The following is a 20,620-nucleotide window of genomic DNA, read 5'->3' on the forward strand; positions in this document are numbered from 1 at the left end:
TCGGTTAGGCAAAACTCATGAAGAAAGCAGGATGAGACTTGCTTCGATGGAGATGAGCAACTCTTTGGAGCTGTGATGAGAAAAAGTGTCTTTAACACACTCTAACTGTACTGTGACTTCACATGCACCGCTTTTCGTGACCCCAGCATTCTTTCCCACACACACACACACACACACACATGTACACACTGGCTGTCTTTCACACGCATACATGTACAGGGCTGCGGGGCCCAAGGGTCCATTCAGCTTGTGATTAAAACGGCATTTATTGCCATTTGAATGTCTGTTTTCCCAAACATATTTGCTCAGCTGAAGATGCCTGCTTAGTCTCACACAGTGTATGTGTATACATGCTCCCCCACCCCGTTTGAACTGTAATATGATAGAATTAGCTTCGTCCCAAAATCTAGTGAGTTGCATTGTTTACCTTAGGCAGCTGCCTTCTAAGGGGCAGTTCACACTGAATACATATTTGTGTCCATCTGCACTGTTTTTTAATCGTTTTTCTACGTAAACATTCGCTAGACGGACGTTGTTGCGCCTCGTCCCGCTGTTTTCCAGCATCATGTGCGGGAGCGCCATGTTTTTTAGACAAGTTGAAAAGAGCTTAATTTCTGATAAAAAATCACTTTGGATGTAAGGGTCTGCTACAAGACTAAATTTAAATGTAAAACTTAAATTGCTAAAAATATGTCTTGAGACACCTGCTTTTGTGGCGCTGTGTCTATCTTTTTTGGTGCAAGAACATGTTCTGTCTGAAATGCCCCTAAGGCAGCACCCTAACTGAAACAGAACCTCATAAAGTAATTGATATAAAACACTACATAGGCAGCAGCTCTGCACGCCTTACGTGAAGCCTAAGGGAGACATAAGCCACATGTTGCTAAGCTAACGACGCGATACTCTAATAAGCACAAACAATACAAGGCTCATACAAATATTAGGTAAAAAAGTCAATTTTAATTAGTTGGAACAGAACTTTTAAAATTGAAAAAAACATTGCAGTGCATTCTGGGATTGCTGCAAAGGATGCATGCAATGCTGCCTCAAAATTTAAACACGTTTTTGTGTCTGTCTGCACTCCTTTTCCTTTGTTTTTGTATGTAAACATGCACTAGATGGACATCTTTGACAACTGTGCTGTTTTTTTAGCATCTCGTGCAGAAGCGCTGTGTTGTTTAGACACTGTGTCAGGTAAATAAGAATGTCAACTTTTGAAAGAGCATCTCAAGACATCTGCCTAAGAACGCTTTCTGTCTGAACAGCCGCAGTAGAAGCCAAATCTGTCCTGTGATATTGTCTGCTCAGGTCCAAGCCTTGTGGCGATGTCTGTTTCTTCAAAATGGAGATTTTAGATGGTGGGTTCCAGTCCAGGGGTCTACAGAGGGGGCTTTGGGTGATGATGAGGAGGGTTGGGGCAAGGACAGGTAGCGGATGGGCGGGTCTTGAAGTGCTGGCCAGGGGTCGAGGGCTGTAATCCTGCTGTTTTGATGAGAGGCCGCTGTTTGTGTGGATTCTGCAGCAGCCTGATGGGGAGCAGATGTGGGAAGGCAGGCGGTCGGGCACAGAGCCAGAGCAGCTGGGAGAAATTAAAAACAACAGCATTCCTAGAGACTGGGGGAATTACAGAGGGGCGGAGGTTGATGCAGGGACAAAAAAAAAAAAAAGAAGCCATGTGAAGAGAGGGTATCCTCCAGGGGCTTTCCATTGTGTCTGTGTGAAAGGTAGCTCTGTACAGACTAGCAGTCTGAGCAAGTGCCATTGTTAGCAGTGAATCACACAATCACACTCAATTCTGTTGGAAAGAAAAATGACAAATCAGATCTTCTATTGATTGTTTGACTTAGAAAGGAATGAGATTAAGATATCAAATAGACTTTTCCTTAAAGCGATGATCCTTAAATGATCAGGTCCAATGGCATGAAGGATCAAGGGGGTGCCCCCAGTACAATATGGTCCAGTTGTCCACCCTAACAATCAAAATAACCCAGCTCCACCCAAAAATGACAATTTACTAACCATCATAGGGTAAAGGTTGGGGTCAAGGGTTAGGGTTAGGAGAAACATTTTAGACCAAGTTGATACTTGAAAGAAATTATGTCTCCAGAGCCATGAAAAGCAACATCGAAGCATCAAAAGCAGTTCCTCCAGATCTCACAAACTCTAAAAAAAAAAGGCCAAATCACAAACCACCACTCCAGGCTTGTCATTATATGATGGATTCTTGTGTGTTTGGACCTTTAACTGAAAACAAATGTCTGATCTCGAAAGGCTCCCAAAAAAGCTGTGGAATTACAAACTTGAGTACTTTTGTGGTGCAATTTTTTCAGTCTGATTATAGCATTCAAAATGGACCAGGTTAGTTTTAGCCATCCTATAAGCAAGCTTTCTCTTCCAGATATCAAGCACACAGAGTGAATAGACCACTGTGACAAAATTACAGAAGCAATGCACTCAAAATCAAGTCTTGAATTGTGAGATCTATTTGACTTATTGATCTCTCAGTATGACTCCCATTTCTGACAGAGGTATGATTGAGTGTGCTCAGATTATCAATTGTATAACTCAGTGGGTGCTCTTTCAATGCTTTAGAAACTCAATGGAGTTACGTTTAATTCATATAGTATCAGCTTTGTCTCTGATGTTTCTAATAAATCTCATTAGGAGAAATAAAAATAGACACCAATGAGACATTTGTTGACATAGTGTAAAGCCCAAAGTATACTTCGGTTTTGACGCGAACGCTTTGCATCTGTGTACAGTCAAACGCTAGCCTTTCAAAGTATACTTCATTGACTGAGTGCGCAAACACGTGCGGTTGATTCACGCATGCTGTGGCTTCAATGAGATATTGGACTATTACTCTTCAGGAGTTTAGACCCATAAAGAAGTCTTTATATTCTTTTAGTCTCGAGTTACACAAACAGGTATCTCCTGATCTCTACACATACACACGCTCTTGACATGCACATTCTCTGTTGTTGTTTTTACGTTTGTCTCTAGACATTTAGTGGCGATTACATCTTCTTCCAATGCTTCTTTGTGACAGCAACAGCTTTGAGTGTTGCCACATTGTGGACTCACTAATTATTGCAAATAGTTCTAAATGCATGCGCATTCTGCACGTTCAGAGTACACGCAGTTAGAAAAACGGGCTGCATGCGTTCATTGCTTGAGCAGTCTGACTGAAGTATACTTTAGACTTAAGAATATAGAGTAGGGTTGGGTATCGATTCAGATTTCCCATTTCAATTTGATTCCGATTCACACGCTCTCCATTCGATTGTGATTCAATTTGATTAAATTCCAATTAATTTGGGTAAATTTCAGTTATAATTTTGCTTGCATATAAAAACAATTTGAGGATTTTCATTTAAAATTTCAATATCACAACGAAATACTAATTTGAGGAAACATTGTTTCAAATTCGCAAGTAATTATTCAGGACATGTAAACAGTAATAAAGTAAGAAAAAAAAGAAAAAAACAGAAACAAAGAACAAGAACTGGAACAAATAAAAAGGGAAACACAGATGGTCTCAGAAAGGGCTCATACCTGGACTTTCTAATGTATTAAAGTGAAATGCAGTTCCATGTGTGAGTGTGTGTGTGCTACCGTATCCTTTAGCTGGTCAGATTAATCAGCTATGCGTAATCCCACGTTGGATACAGGCATGCCACTGCGGCCAGGTCATGCAGCAGTTACTATGTGCAGAGAGGCTCTACAAAGAGCAAATTAAAAGTACCAATTATGGTCTTTTTTTTTTTTTTTTTTAAGTCAGGACATCTAAGCAGCAACCCAACGGGGGAATGGATTTTAAGATTAATTAATGTAAAGTCGCAAAAATGGGGTGCTCAAAACATGCTGTCATATTTTGACAGTGATAGGAGCAAACCAAATAGTATCTGCAAACAAACACTAGAGCTTATTCTAAGAAAAAAAATGCTTATTAACAAATATTACTAAATTAACAAAGTAATATTTATTGATTTATCTTTTTTGTGAAATGTTTTACTTGAAAAGTGTGCTTGTGCTATCTATTTTAAAAATAAATGCCACTTTGATACTTTATTTTCTAATGCAATGACATACACACACACACACACACACACACACACACACATATATATATATATATATATATATATATATATATATATATATATATATATACACAAACATTCAGTACTGTGCACAAGTCTTAGGCACATAAGATGTTTCACAAAAGCATTTGTCTCAAGATGGTTAGTGTGTCAACAGGAAATATAAATGTTAGACTCCCAAACATTACTTTTGCAAATAGAAAAGATTAAAACAGAAGAACAGAGAGCCCTGCAACAGATGTCATGGCCCCCATAAAGCCCCCCACTGAACATCGTGTCAGTCTGAGATTACATAAAGAGACAGAAGGAATTGAGACAGCATAAATAGATAGAAGAACTATGATGAATTCTCCAAGAAGCTTGGAACATCCTATCTGCCAACAACCAAGAAAAACTGTGTCCAGGTGTAACTAGGAGAATTGTGGCTGTTTTAAAGGCAAAGGTGGTCACATCAAATTAATCATTAAATAAATGTTTACATCATTAAATAATTAAATGAATCATTAAATACATATAGTGAATTAATTACATGCAAAATTATATAAGTAAATTAATATTTAAATATATAATTAAATACATAAATTGAAAAAAAGAAAGAAAAAGAAAAACCTATTCAAATATTCAATTAATAAATAAATCATTAAATAAATGTCCCTTGTATTTCATTTTAGCACCTTTTTTGCATCCATTTATTTTTCGTTGGGGTTAATTTTACATTTACCCATGAGCTTTGTGTATTTTTATTTTCAAGGTTATGGTTATTGTCACCTTTAAATTCGATTTCTTTGGACCTTCTGGTTAGTCTATCTTCTTCGCTCTTTATCAATCTTTGCACGTTTCGCACTCTTGACTTTGGACTTATGACATTCTGAGTCAATGAGAAATCTTAGAGGAGTGCTGATTACACCCACCTGCTTTGATTGGCATGTCGGTAATTCTCTTGCTTAAATAAAAAGGATCCCAAAGCAAGTTCTTAAATTAAAATTGAGACAGAGATCTATTGTTCAAATGAAATTGATTTAAAGCTAGTGCTAAAATGATTGTATGTGCCAATTTAATTAATAATTAAATTCATTCACTACTTATTTAATAATTTATATAAATATTTAATAATTTATTTAATGATGAAAATACTTAATTCACTCTGTATTGAATTAATTAAGCATTTAATTAATTCACAATGTATTTATTGATTTATTAAAATATTTATTTAATGGTTTAATTTTGAGTAATTTGGCCCTCCATACTTAAGTGTCAATATTTTTTGGGATCACTGACCATATATTTTGGTATTATATTGTCCATTGGCCACACTGCTCTTTAGATATCGGTTGACCACTATGCAGTACTAACATTAAAGTGACCTCAGGTCACGCTGATGACCGTAAGTGTGTTTTTGTGACTAGAGAGTGTCTGTTAGGCTCATTGTTTAATGGCCCCTCTGAGGCTGCAAGCTGCTGGCATGAGTGACAGATGGACAGGCAGGGCTTGTGGCCTTAGTGAGATCTCGTTCTACCTGTCTACATTTGGCAATAACAGAGACAACGATGCATAGAACGGCATTAGCCCCATGTGGCAGGCCAGCTAGTGCCTATTTTAGTCTGCGTAGCATTAGTCCTCCTAATACCTTGTTATGTTTATTGCTCTGGGGGTCAGCAGTTATTCTTTAAATTAATTTACAACTAATTTCTTTTTTCAATTCTCTTAATGCACATGTTATTGTATTGTAATATAATGTTGATATTCTGCATGTGGGTAGTTGAAACACTTGAACATGAAATACTATTGGGAAGTTGACATGTCCTGCGGTGTCACATGCCCCATCTAAATCTATTGCAACTTTTGGAAATTATTTATGATCTCAATATCTATGACCTTTATATTTAATAATTTATCAGACTCTTTAATTTAAAGCAATTTACAAATGAGTAACCTGACATGATATAACAACAAACAAAAAATATCTTCCATGTTAAACAGATGCACAGCAAGGCATTTTGCCAGTTGCTTGTGTAACAGGAGCCAGCTGGTACGTGATAGCTTTGCGGTATGTGTAAACCTCACTCCCCTGGCCTCGAGGCACACAAGCGACTGATGCTAGGGGCTGTAGCATTTAGCCTCCTCATTAGCGCGCCCGCCTCCCATGCCAGCTGACACCGGTTCGAATCCCGCTCGGAGCGGGTCAAGCAGGGTCAGTTACACTTGGTTTGAATTTCTTTTGCATTGCACTGGTTAGCTTTGACCACCATTGTATCTCATTGGTCCAAATTCCTGCTTCTCTTAGCTGTATTTTAAACCTCAAATATGTTTTGATTAATCTGTGATTTTGTGAATTGTGTTTAGGTAATTTTGAATAAAGTCAGGGTTGTAACACTTTGAGTACTCTAACGCACAAAAAAATGAGTAATCGATCAAATAAAAGTATGTTAAATATATCAGGTCTGACACGTACTTGAAATTAAAGTGTTGTAATATTCACAAACGTTACCTAGAAAATGTTCAAAAAAGCTAACTTTAACAAACTTTGCGTTACTTTTGGAAAACAATTTAATGAACAATTTGCATTAATTAATTATCATTACATTTCATCACAATTATCAATGCATTAATAACTCAATTGTAACTGCGAGATTTGGTGAGAGATTCAGAGGGAAAGTACATTATGATCAAGCGTTACCAATGGCTGGTAAATGCAGAAAGGAAAATCAATTTGCGATATTTGAGTAGTAATTTTAATAGTTGATTAGTTGGTTCTGAATGAGTACTCAATTAGTCGATTACTTGTGCATATCCTTAGTAACAACTATAGACATTCCCCTCAATTTCCATAGAGGTTTTCAGTGTTTGGTTTGTAAATTATTACAGTTAGTCCCCCCAATTCTGAATATGTTGCAATACCTTTGGTAAATATTGCTAAATTAAATGCACAAAAGTAAACGCATGTGTTCACCTATATGCTAGTATGTGTACAGTATATGTGTGTGTGTATATGCAGCATGTGTTGGCCATCAGGCTCTCTGACAGGCGCCTCTTGTCTTAGTGCTGTCACTCACTGTGGATCAGTTGGCCACTGTCACCTTCAGGCAGACAGACCTCCAGAAACACAGCAGCTCATCGCCCTGAGCTAGCACTGGGGCCACCAGCCCAGGCCATGTTCGGAGAAAACCCCCACCACCCAGCCGACATGTCATGGGCAAAAATAACTAAACATACAGGGTCACAGCCAAACTACTAACAGCTAGATAATTGGTGCTCGACCTTACAGAGATGACAGCTGCATAAGGGTGGCAGGGTACGAGACTGATCTGTGGGTTAGCGGACACCTCGGAGATGTGGACACACTGAGGGCCAGAGGAGCATAAGATTTCTGCTGTTTTGAAAAAATTACAGCCACATAATAGTGGTCAACCGATACAGGATCCTCAATGGCTGATAACGATATCTAGAGTCAGGTTGTTGACGGCTAACATAAAATAGTATCACAAATACCATGATATTACCATGTTTTTGGACATGTACCATGGTAATCCCACTTATTTGGTCGTACTAATATCATATCTAAGTATTTAAGTAAATAACATACCTACTATGCTTATACCATTGTATACGTACATTGGAATATCATAGTACATGAATATGGGAATTATTCAGTACAATGAATTACTGTATATCAAAGTATTACCATGTTACTTTGAACATGGTTCCATTGTAATACAATGTTATTCTTTGAACTACCATGATAATACCATGGTACATTAATATGGTAGTCATTCAGTACCATGGTATTCTTCAGAGTACCATGGTAATACCATGGTATATTTGAAGTACAATGGAATATCATGTAAATACCATAGTACATGGATATAGAAAGCATTCAGTACCATGGTATACATCAAAGTACCATGGTATTACCATGTTTTTTGGACATGGTGCTATGGTAGAACAATGGTATTCTTTGAAGTACCATGTATATACAGTACCATGATATTTTAATATGGTAATCATTCAGTGCCATAATTTATGCACCACAAATACCATGGTATTACTATGTTTTTGGACATGCTACCATGGTCCTAAAATGGTATTCTTTGGAGTACCATGGAAATACTATGGTACATTAAAATGGTAATCATTCAGTACCATGGTATATATAAAAGTACCATGGTATTACCATCTAATGCTATTATTGTACCATGATATCACCACCACAGTACTGTAATAATAATACTTTATTGTCTGATCTCTCTGAAATTTGTTTTGCACCCACAGTTGTACGTCAAAGAACAGATATAAAACATATAACCGTACTGTATGTAAACATATTACGGAGCATAGACATATCAAAATATAAAATCAAAGGTAAAAAAAAACAAACAAAACAAACATACTGCAGATACATTTTGAAACACATAATCCAAATTCCTCCCCTAAAATCCTGCCACTCATGCAAGTTTTATATACATTTATTGGATATCTCAATAACAAGCTAATGTACTCTGGAGTGAAAGAGCACTTGAATTTCTTCCTTCTCTGTTGTGGTATCCTAAACCAGCATCCTGAAGTGAGAAGCTGGTAAGGAGCAGCAAATGGGAGCTGTCACCAGTGATGTTGTGTGGTAATCTTAGTACCATCTGGTTTTGGAATGTCTGTGGCACTGTGAACCCCTACAGATGAGCTTGTTTTCACTGAAACTGCTCAGAAATCTGAATCAGAAGCCACAAACTGTGCTAGAGACTGTTGTTCACAATATTTTTTTCTTAATCAGCACTTTTGTCTTGTTTCCTGGAAAAAAAAATGTCTAAACATCCTTAAAACAAGATCAATTTATTTGAGAAGCAAAATTGTGTAAGATATTAAGATAGCGTTGCCTCCGTTCAGATGTGAGCTTTGGGTGTTGACTGGCGCATAACACTGCAGTCTGCGGTGGACAAAGGGAGCCTCTGTTAAAAGGGCATTTTCACATGACCAGCATGGGCCAGGTGGGCAAGAGCGTGGAAGATTTTCCATGTTTGGTTCCGGAGCGGAGCGGCGGATTTGGGTGATCGTAGCCTTGTTGAAGTGTGCGGCATCGTGATGGACAGCAGCAAATCCAGCTGCACTTGTCACTGGCTGTCAAGTGCATGTCCATCCAGCGGACTGGAGCGGACAACAGGCGGGGTAGAGGGTGGAGGATACTGATGGGGTGGGCAGAGGGGTCCCGTCAGCAGCAGCTGAGTGGGTGAACAGGTGTGACTCGATGTTTCCAACAGCAGTGACATTTACCCTCCGCCTCGGTCTACCAGAGCCATGCTTTATCTCTAGCAGCGGAGACTGTACAGATTTACTGCTATGAAATATTATAAGTCTGTCTGAGCAACTTGCTAGAGGGGTAATGCTGCGAGAAGAATGTCACATGGATGATACGGCACTGTGAACAAGACACAACGTGTGTCAAACATAACACAGTTTGAACAAGTTCATGCAACAATGAATATTGAACATTCATGTGTGGTGAATACAGGTAAAGTGGGACACTTTATGATAATTTGTCATTGGCATTGTTTTAAAATGATGATTAGAATGGTGATTAGAATAGCTACATCAGTGTCATCTTATTGTAGGGCTGTTTATCAATACAGATTTCTTCATTTGATTCTATTGCGATTCGCATTAGAATCCGATATGATTTAATTAGATTATGATTCATTTGGGTATATTTCAGTAAAAGTAAAAGATCGAGCTTGGGATTTTAAAGGTGCACTTAGTAACTTTTTGTTTGTGTCATCTTGGACTTACAGTGACACCTAGTGGTGTGGATGCAGCATCATTCAATATCAAATTTTTCAGTTACAGATGCCATTTTAGAATTCAGTATTCACAATCATCCATGATTAATTTAATCCAAGAGTGAAAATCTCCAATAACAAGACTTAATGAGATTATGCCAGTAGTATTCAGATGGTCATGTGATTCTAAAATGGCAGCCCCCATGAGGGCGCCCCTCCCCATGTAGAATAAAAAAAGAGTACACATTTAAGAATCAATATTGGAATATTGATTAACTGGAAAAATTTTATTTTTACCTAGCGCTATCTCATAGTAGTTAACTTAATAAACTTAGCCTATATTACACTTAAAGTAGATTTTTAGTTAAGGTGTCCCACTTTACCTGTTTTTTCCCTAGTTAAAAAAATAACTCTGTTTTGATCTGAACTTCAGCCTAGTGGTTAGCACATATGAGATACAGACACATTGAACCTTGGCACTCATGTTGAAAAAAAAATAGTTTGAATTCAGCTAGGGTTTGCTAAGTTGTTCTGGATGGTTGCTTACTGGGACAATAAAGTCACAAAACCCTCAAATCTCTATAATATTCTGGTCTCTAGATATGGCTTGGGTCTCTCCCTAATAATTAAATTTTTTAGCCTGATTTATTATCTACCAGCCCAAACAATACATCTGTTTGTTTCAAAATGTAACATCATGCCTCTCCTCAACAAACATCACATTTTGAGTTATGTCCATATCACAAGTAGTGTAAATTGAAGGGTTAGGGGTTTGCTCAAATCCCTAATTCAAAGTATGAGAAATAGCAATTGTCTAAAAACAAAAGAAAAAGAAAATAACTATGTTTTTTGTCAGCTAATCTAAAACATTATTACTTTATCTCTGCAGATAGTAAAGGACAGAAGGCTGGAACGATGCCAGATTCACCGGCTGATGTCAAAACCCAGCATAGGTCGACTCCGCCCACAATGCCACCTCCACCCCCCGCTGTCAGCCAGGCAGCCAATCGCAATGCATCATTCACACCCACAACAAGTAAGTGCTCACGGTAAAAAGAAAAAGAAAGATATGCCAGTTTGGAACATCATGAAAATGAGTTAATGATAACAGAATTTACCTGGAGTCGCAAGTTCGAGTGACTGCAGTCAGGCTTCCTAAGCAACCAGTTGGCCCGGTTGCTAGGGTGGGTAGAGTCATGTTGGGTTAACCTTCTCGTGGTTGCTATAATGTGGATCTCGCTCTCGGTGGGGCGCTTGGTGAGTTGTGCGTGGGTTCCGCGGAGAATAGCGTGAGCCTCCACACGCGCTAGGTCTCCACGGTAACGTGCTCAACAAGCCACGTGAAAAGATGCACGGATTGACTGTCTCAGACGCGGAGGCAACTGAGATTCCTCCTCCGCCACCCGGATTGAGGCGAGTCACTACGCCACCACGAGGACCTAGAGCGCATTGGGAATTGGGCATTCCAAATTGGGGAGAAAATGGGAGAAAATCCCCCCCCCCCCCCCCCCCCCCCCCCCCCAATATAAGAAAACAGAATTTGTATTTTTGGATGAACTATCCCTTTAAATGCGAAGAGTATGTTTCTGACCTTACACTTAAATGTCTACTGGTGCACACACACACAAATGTCTTTATCAGAGAAACTAAGAGATGGCAAATACATTCAATTATATTACCAATACTCATTGTCATGCATAACTTGGTCACACAGCAAAGAATGCCCTTGTAACATAAGCAAGTAAGTTTGACTGTCTGTGCTAGGCTAAAGCATTGTCTGAGTGTATGAGCATACAGCACATACGGCAGGAGATTCGTTTACCGTATGCGGGGGGATTCGCGGACAGCATCGTCCTCAATGGGGCTTGGCAGCTCTCGCTACCCTATATAGCAATGACAGGCCTTGTTGTTTCACCTGTTGCATGGGTCGTAGTGTAGCCTGCTTGCCACTCTAAAACCAGAGCACAAGTGCAGGAGTCACATGGTAAACCCACATGTGTCCAGCCTGGAATGGAGAGATAAAAAGGGGCAAGAGCGAAATGAAAGACCCTGTGTTCTGCAACACGAAGCCACACACACTCCCACACCCAGCAGTGCGAACATGCCTCCCAACCTGGAGGAGAGCTTCCCTCCAAGCTGTGCGCGCACAGTCGTACGCCTCCCAACGTCCCAGAGGATTACAGGTCAGAGCTCTGAGCCCTCGCACTGTGTCCCCTACTGGCATAGTGTTAGTTGTCGGGGTGTTTGGCACACATAATGGAAGACAGACGGGCTTCTTTTGAAGTTGTAACTGTTCACAGTATGGGGAATTATTCTTGCGTACTGGTAGCTTTCACTGTCTTCTGTTCCTGCTCAACAAGACAGTTTGCCCTGTTGAATCTATATTCATTTTGGTGCATATTGTAGCTTATTCTGGCCAAGAATTTGAAAACATTATTACTAGAGGTGTAACAATCCATCGTTCTGGATCGATACATCGATCAATTAACCAACGATGTGATGTCATCGATACAGTGCATAAAGATCGATGTATATTTTTTTAAGATACATCTTTATTTAATGCTCTAATGCCAGCTACGTCTGTACGCATTTCCATCATGCGTTGCAGCAACGTTAGTATATTCATCTCGCTTTCTAAGTGCTAAATATGCTTCTCAAGTGGGACACGGATGTGCACAGAGTGATTGAAGTGATTGAAGTTTCCCTCTGAGTCTGCTCTATCCGTGCGTGTGTGTCAACAGGGCTGCGAGCTCCGGTGAAAGGATAGCGTGAAGTGGCTCATATGCACGATTACTGTTTTTCTCAATTGCTTTGGCTCAGTTCTCGAATGAGAATTTTTTTTTTTTTTCAAAATATTAAGTTCAAATCTTTGAACAATTAGTTTCTTGTTCACACCAGATTTGAATTTCTTATTCATTTAAGCAAATTGCATGTGTTTTGGCACATGTGTGCAAAAGAGTAAGTACAATTGTCTACAATTTGCACAATAGCTAAATGCACATGAGTTGATTCTCAGTGAGACTGTCATACTCTTCACAACTTCTAAACATTCTTTCATCATGTGAGCCAGTACATGCAAAATGATCCATTCAATTATCAAAAAATGTCAGACATACATGTATATTCCATAAATAGCTATAACATGAAATGTTTTTTCATTGTGTTTTTTTTGTTTTGTTTTTTTTATGTCATTTTGTGGCAATTTTCTGTTCACTATATATGATTTTACATGTAAGAAATGTGTAAAAATGGACATGTAAATGTGAATTTTCTGTTTACATGTAACAGATTGCTACAAAAAATTTTTTGTAGCAATCTTTTGCTTTTCTGTGTACTACAGTATTGTACAGTATTGACTTTTCCCAGTAAACTTTTACCTACTGTTGAAATCAGTATCTAAATAGCACATAGCATTCAGCTAGACATAACTGACATTCATGTATAGTACAGTAAGCAGTCAGTGTCAACAAAAAAGTGAACAAAAATTAAATGTGTATATAAAACAAATATTTCCAGGGTTGACTGCCATGGTGAAGAAACATCTAAACATTTTGTCCAGTACGGCTCACACGATGACAAAAACCTTTTCATTTTGGTGTCATTGGCCAATTTACTGACACAATAACTAGGTTTTGAAGCATGAATTAAATGTTTTGGGTGAGTTACTACATTTTGCAGACATACAATAGAGTTGAGATGTCCCATAAAACATTTGTGACAATTGCACTTACAGTTTACAGAATGTTAAGTTTCAAAAAATGAGCCAAAGCGATTGAGAAAAACTGTAATAAACTGTAACAGAATTTTATTTATTTATTTATTTATTTATTTATTTATTTTGCAGATGTCCCAATGTTAATACTGGATTTGCACTTTTCAGAGAGCTCAATCAAATATTCAAATTATATTTTGGTTGCATCTTTTACATAATAAATGTAACTGATTGTGTAAAATAGGCACAAAATATCGTAATTTCGATCACATGCCCCTGAATTGAATCAAATCGAAATCGTATCGTGGCAGACTTTGAGGTATCGGCAAACATCGGATTGCTGGCTAAGAGAATCGATACAAGATTGTATCATGATGAAACTGGTGATTTACATCCCTAATTATTACTTAACAACATATTTCACAACTGCCTGAAACTTGGATGGACAGATAGATAGATAGATAGATAGGCGGGCGGGTGGGATGACAGACAGACGGATGGACAGACTGATCGAACGAACAACACATTTTTTTCACCACTTTGCACACTGAATGATGTGGAGATGGAGTGGAAGTGTGGCTGGGTCCTGGACTCATGCTGCAAATCTACTCTCAGCTGGTAGACATGCCCAGCCTGATTTAGACACACACCTGCCGTTGGAATAAAAGTAACACGGCCCACAGGGCTATTTTTGGGCCCTCTTTCACACGTTCCTCTTAAAGTTGTGTCTTAGTGAGTGAGAGAGTGGGTTAGCAATGGGAAGCGATAAACCGGGTGTGTACAGTATGTCATTGAATAGAGAGCTAGCGGATGGTCTTGTTCATGGTGTGTTCACTCAAAACGGAGAATGAGACGAGGAGTAGACAGCAGCGTGTTGCGTTACAGTCACAGTGTAGTTTCGGTGTGTTCTCTCACTGTTCTTGGAATGCACGTGCCGTCTCCGTGCTACGGAGTGCCCGTCGGTGCTTCCTGGAGGGGGTTTCCCAAGTCTAAAACAGAGAAAACGGAAAACAAAAGAGTGAGGAGTGACGAGAGTAATTCTAATGCAAACAGTGTCTCTCTTTCCACAGTGCTGAACGGTAGCAGCCACTCACCCACGGCGCTCAACGGAGCTCCCTCAACACCCAATGGCTTCAGCAATGGACCGGCCACCTCTTCCACAGCATCTCTGCCCACCCAGCAGCTTCCCCCTGCCTGCGGAGCCCGACAGCTTTGTAAACTCAAGCGGTTCCTCACCACGCTACAGCAGTTTGGCAATGACATATCGCCAGAGATCGGGGAACGTGTACGCAGCCTGGTTCTTGGGCTGGTGGTGAGTTCCTGATGGCTTTGTTTTTCCTTTCACTGTTTGTTTAATCAACCCGGTCTCAAAGAATCACGTTACAATACCAACATATTCACTGTATGCAATGATGCAGTTAATTGATGTTACGTTTATAACTTCTCATCCTGTTCCTTTCACAATGCTAACTTGTGACATCAAAACACTTTTACTATAGTGCATGACTTGTAAGGGGACATATTTTAACGTTTGCATTACATGACCAACTACATTTATTAGCTTATCCAGGCACAATCATGCTGTATGGTAGCTCAACTGATAGAGTGGTGTACTTGCAACGCAAAGGACCAGGGTACTAGTCCAGAAGAGCACGCATGTCGTCATGTGAGCTGAAAGTGTCATAAAAGCATCACAAAATGACGTGCTTGCTTCAGCAATTGCGTTTTTCATCTCTCATTTGCTTTTATGACACTATCAGTTAGGTTTAGGTTGAGGGTTTAGGGTAGGGAGGTCAGTTTTGTTGATTTAAAACTTGATAGAGTATTAATCTTAAAAACCTCATCTGTCTGGGAGAACATTTAACTCGCTTTTAGTGCAGCACAGTGGACATTTTACCTTGGAACTGGCGCAATACGTGTAATGAACCACGTAATGTTGTTTTTAATTTTTTTTTGTTTTTTTTGCCATAGTTTTGTCATTTTCATGAGATCAGGCTGGCTTTTAGCTGACCGTCTTCTTGTTTGCTGTTCTTCACTGATTGTTTACTCGATCACTCTGTATATCATACCAGAACTCAACTCTAACCATTGAAGAGTTCCACTCCAAACTTCAGGAGGCAACAAACTTCCCTTTGCGGCCGTTCGTCATTCCATTCCTCAAGGTAAGATCAAACACATCCTGTAAATTGCTTAAAGTCAGCCGCTTAGATTGGAACTTGTTGTTTTGTGAAAGCTCTTGCCATTTTTGTGTGCAGTAGCCTCATACGGCAAGCCCACAGTTTGTCTGATGCATGAGACTACTCCACCAGAGATCTTAAAGTCATGCTGTATCCGTACGAGGAGCTCTTCCTTATGGTGCACCATATGGAAATGGGTGGAGGGGGAGGGGGAGGGTGTTGGGACTTTGAGACAGACAGACGGAGTGACAAACAAAAATCCATGTAGATGGATTGTGGCCAGCATAAGCACACATATGCACAGAATGGGTATTTCCCTAACTACGGCTACAGTACATGCCTTTCTTGCATAAGTGTGTGTGTATTTGTGTGTATGTGTATGATGAGGAAACCCTTCCAACAACCCCACTCCACTGTGGCTGGGCTGTGCTGATCTAGCCCTCCATATGGCCATCATTTGTGATTCATTAAAATTGGCACATATGTGTTTAACCAGAGCGGAGAGGAGTGGTGCGGGCCAAAGAAGATTTCCTGGCAGATGTTGCAGTGGGTGCTGTAAGCAGTACAGCTTTACACTGCTCTGATGCTGTTGTCTTTATGCTTATCCTTTACTCAAACATTGCACAAAGCCAGGGCTCAAACATATGCATCACATTTCTTTCTTACAGTAAATTATTCTGCACTGATGTGCAAAAATTCAGTCCGAATTTTCTATTTAAGGTGCCATAAGCAGTTTTTTATACAACCTAGAATAACACACATAAAATGTCCATACTATTTGTCTTGAGAAATCACATGTCTTTATGATAACCCTAGATTCTGTAAGCAGCAATAAAGGATTAGGGGAGTGGCTTTACATTCGCTGCCTGTCAGTCATTTTGCATGTTCTGTTTGCCAACATCATTTGGCTGACATGCTTTTGGAGGATGGGGTTTTAGAAAGAGGGAGTGCGGTTAAATGGTAGAAGTTAGCAAAACAGCTGAAATCGCTTATAGCACCTTTAATTGTTAATAATAATTTAAAGCTTATGCTGAGCAAAAGATCACAGATACAGATAATCGCCATGTGCTGCACAAAATCTGCGACTCTCTTGAAATATGTCGGGAACATGTCTAACATTTTAAATCATGCCAGTTTTCACCAAGATCTAAAAATAACAATAATTTTTTATTTCTCATACCCATGGTTGCTTCACAATGCAAATGAATATAGCAAAAGAAAGAGCTATAACAACAAAAAAGATCAAACAAAAAAAGGTTTAACTACATAAACACAACAAAAAAAATGAGAGAAAAAAAAATTTGAGAAACAACTGTTCTTATTGCTTTCAAGTCCAAACAGAGAACAGTGGGAGCGAGACTTTAACAAAAGCTTTTAAAAGCTTTAACATACTTTGGAAAGGGCGAAGAAAAGCACTAGTTCTATTCTGTGTTTTATTGAAAAGGATTTGCACACCTATGGTCTTGTTCTCGATGTATCAACAATCGTTTTGTAATCACACATTGACTCCCTGAATCGAAATCCAATTAAATCACAAGATACATGAATAAGTCCCAGTGGGTGCTGTATGCTGAGAAAATATGCTAGTACCATTCTAGAATGGCCTAAAACTAGCCGCCATACAGTACGCCCCTGTCCAGTATGAAACCTAGTAACTCGTGGAGACAGCTGCTTTTTCAAGGAACAACCTTTCCAAAATACACATTCTCATCCCAAATCATCCCAAACTCTAATGTATGTGCATCAACCATAACTGGCTGTAGAGAGAGAATATATCCACTGACTCCAGAATGGTACAAGGCAGTCTGTCTGTGTATGTGTGTGTTAGTGAGCTATAGACTACACAGGACATATTTCATAGAGGGAGTGTTTTATTCAAAGCAGAGCTCTGTGGTAAATGGCACCCAGCACATTGCTCACAGGCTGCTCTCAGAGTCCTGCGGTGTGTTGATGCTACACATCTGCATCATCAGCCAGCTGTGTAGCATTATACTGATAGCCAACGATAAAGAGAGAGACAGAGCGAGAGAGAGGGAGAGAGACAACTGAGCACTCCTACCATGGACCTCACCGATGCACGAATACACGGTGGGCTAGAGGAAGGGTCTGTTTTATCTCATGTACTCCTTATTCTCTCTGTACAGTAGAAACCCTGCTGGAAAGACCAGCATTGATAGTCACCAGCATATGTTGTGGATTTGGATATGCAATTGCAGTGAATCCTTTAAGTTAAGAAAACCCTTAGTAATAATTTTAAGGTTATTATTACTAAGGGTTTTATTCACTTAAGTGGTTTGTTGCAACTTGCAAATGCTGTTCCCCTACATGAGATGTTAGTGTGCTGGTGTCCCCACCTGGCTTCTTAACTAGCTAAACCAACAAGATTTCCTAGGTCAACCAGCTTCACCGGATAAACCTTGCTTTACCAGCTAAATTAGACCAGTACCCAGTCGCAGCAAGACTAGTACGAAATTTAACAAGTATAAACCCACCAGTGTCCCCACAAATCTTCTTAACTAGCTAAACCAGCCTTGATCAACCATCAGCCATTCTAGTCGACCAGCTAAACCTGCTAAATTAGACAAATGCCCAATCAGCAGCTAGAACAGAACAAAACCAGCATAAACTTGGCAGATTCCCTGTTATCCATCTTAACTACCTTAACCAGCAAGACTTCCTTGGTCAACCAGCTTCAACAGAAAGACCATACTGGTTAACTATGCACACCGGCTTTGTTTTGCTGGTGAATAGCATGGCTATACTTGTCCACCAACTAGACCAATCATAACCAGAACTAACCTGTATAAACCCACCAGTGCCCCACAAATCTTCTTAACTAGATAAACCAGCTTGCCTTACTTGGTGACCTAGCTTCACTAGAAAAAACATAACTATACCTGTGCCCAGTAACCAGCTAGACCAGTAGCAAGCCACCACTAACCATCATAAACCATACTGTATCCCAACCAGTCTTTATAACTAGCTTAAAAAGCAAGACTTCCTTGACCAAGCAATTGCACCAGAAAGACGAAACTAGTCAACCAGATTCACCAGCCAAGATTTACTAGTGAACATCATGGCTATGCTGGTCCACCAGCTAGACCTGCACCAAACCAGCATAAACCAGCCAGTGTTCCTACCATGCTTCTTTTGATAGCTCAACCAGCAAGACTTCCTTGGTCAAAAAGCTTCAGCAGAAAACAATATTCTGGTTGACCAAATACATCTGCTAAATTAGACATGTGCCCAGTCACCAGCTAGACCAGCACCAAATCAGCACTAACCAGCATAAACCAGCCAGAGTCCCTACTATTTTGTAACTGGTCTAACCAACAAGAATTCCTTGGTCAACAAGTTTCTCCAAAGACACAAAACTGGTTGACCAGATTCACCAACTGTTTTGTTGGTGAACAGCATGGCTATGCTTCTCCGGCAGCTAAATCAGTAGCAAACCAGTACTAACCAGCATAAACTAACCAGTGTTCCCACCAGGCTTCTTTCAACTAATCAGCCAGCTTTACCAAAAAAGACAGTTTTGGTAGACTTGCTTCACCAGCTATGTTAATCCAGTGCCAAACCACAACCTCAACCAGTTCCAAACCAGCACTAACCAGTATAAACCAGTATGAAAATGCATACTGGTGTACAGTAAACTATTCTTTTCATCAGTAATTGTACCTTTTTCACTCCATTACTCTCTCTCTCTCTCAGGCTAATCTACCCCTCCTGCAGAGGGAGCTGCTTCACTGTGCGCGGATGGCTAAGCAGACCCCAGCGCAGTATCTGGCCCAACACGAGCAGCTTCTGCTGGACGCCAATGCCAGCTCTCCCCTGGACTCTGCCGAGATCCTGTTGGAACTCAATGAGCATGGCAAAAGACGTACCCCGGACAGGTACAAACATACACTTATACACACTCCAACTTGTGTGCCTGTCTGTCTGTGTACCATTTTCATTACAAATACCTCTAGTCATAAATATCAAAAGTCAAGCAACAGGCAAATGTAGACAGCTACAGTAAATGTCAACACAAACTCGCCTTTGGCATACTTCTTGTCTGGCTTGAAATGCACACACATACACTCAAATGTAACGAGTGGAGGATGTGGGAAGGTTAGGCCACACAGATAGATAGTGTGGAGGATGGAGAGAAGGTGGAAGTGTGTGTGGTATTTGTGCCAGGTGATGCCAGCTGTCTTTGGACATGTAACTCTTTTATCCAAAGCACTCTTTCATCCAAAGTTGTTTCATTGCTGTTTAAATAAAAAAAGAATATATATTATTATCGACCAAGAATTTCAAGAATATCGCAATATACATTTTTGCTTATACTGTATAGCCCATTCGTAGTATGCATGTACCTTAAAATTGAACCCATGACCTTGGTGTTGCTAGCACCATTTTTTATGAAACTAATGCAATTTGAAGCACCAACATTCTTGTTTGTATCCTTTTGTCTCTCTTCCACTCTTATACGCACTGTCTCTCCTGTAAGTTCCCAGTAGCTGCCCATATGTCCGGGATGTGTCCAGATGGTGATCTCACTGAACCCCTGCTTGAACTGATCCGGGGGGAGGGAGAGAGAGTGAGGGTGGGGGTAGAGGAATGGGCAGTCCCCTACTGTAATCCGTACACCTCCGTCTCCAAGGCCTCAGCTTACCATATCACCGCAGGAGCCCCAGCTGTTGATTTGATTTGTGAGATATCTAGCTACAGCAGCAGAAAGACTACTAAAGGCTGGAGGTTTTTGGGGTGGCTGTGGAGGCGAGCATGACGGGTTGTCATACATGCAGTCATATCTGAGCCAAATGCCCTCAACTCTCAAGTGCAAGAAATCAGACTTGCAATGTTCATTCAATCATT

General features: G+C 39.9%; 1 protein-coding gene across 4 annotated transcripts in view; it reads left to right on the forward strand.

Annotated features, from left to right (window-relative positions):
* cbfa2t3 (CBFA2/RUNX1 partner transcriptional co-repressor 3) overlaps window positions 1–20,620 on the forward strand; it is an 87,207-nt gene that overhangs the window by 46,715 nt on the left and 19,872 nt on the right. For all 4 annotated transcript variants that reach the window (XM_051709175.1, XM_051709178.1, XM_051709196.1 and 1 more), the window contains 4 exons: window positions 10,758–10,904; window positions 14,651–14,892; window positions 15,653–15,742; window positions 19,469–19,650. In XM_051709175.1, coding sequence (XP_051565135.1) covers window positions 10,758–10,904; window positions 14,651–14,892; window positions 15,653–15,742; window positions 19,469–19,650 — 661 coding nt within the window. The remainder of the gene's footprint in view (window positions 1–10,757; window positions 10,905–14,650; window positions 14,893–15,652; window positions 15,743–19,468; window positions 19,651–20,620) is intronic.

This window comes from Myxocyprinus asiaticus, chromosome 1 (assembly GCF_019703515.2).
Source record: "Myxocyprinus asiaticus isolate MX2 ecotype Aquarium Trade chromosome 1, UBuf_Myxa_2, whole genome shotgun sequence".
NCBI classification, from domain to species: Eukaryota; Metazoa; Chordata; class Actinopteri; order Cypriniformes; family Catostomidae; genus Myxocyprinus; species Myxocyprinus asiaticus.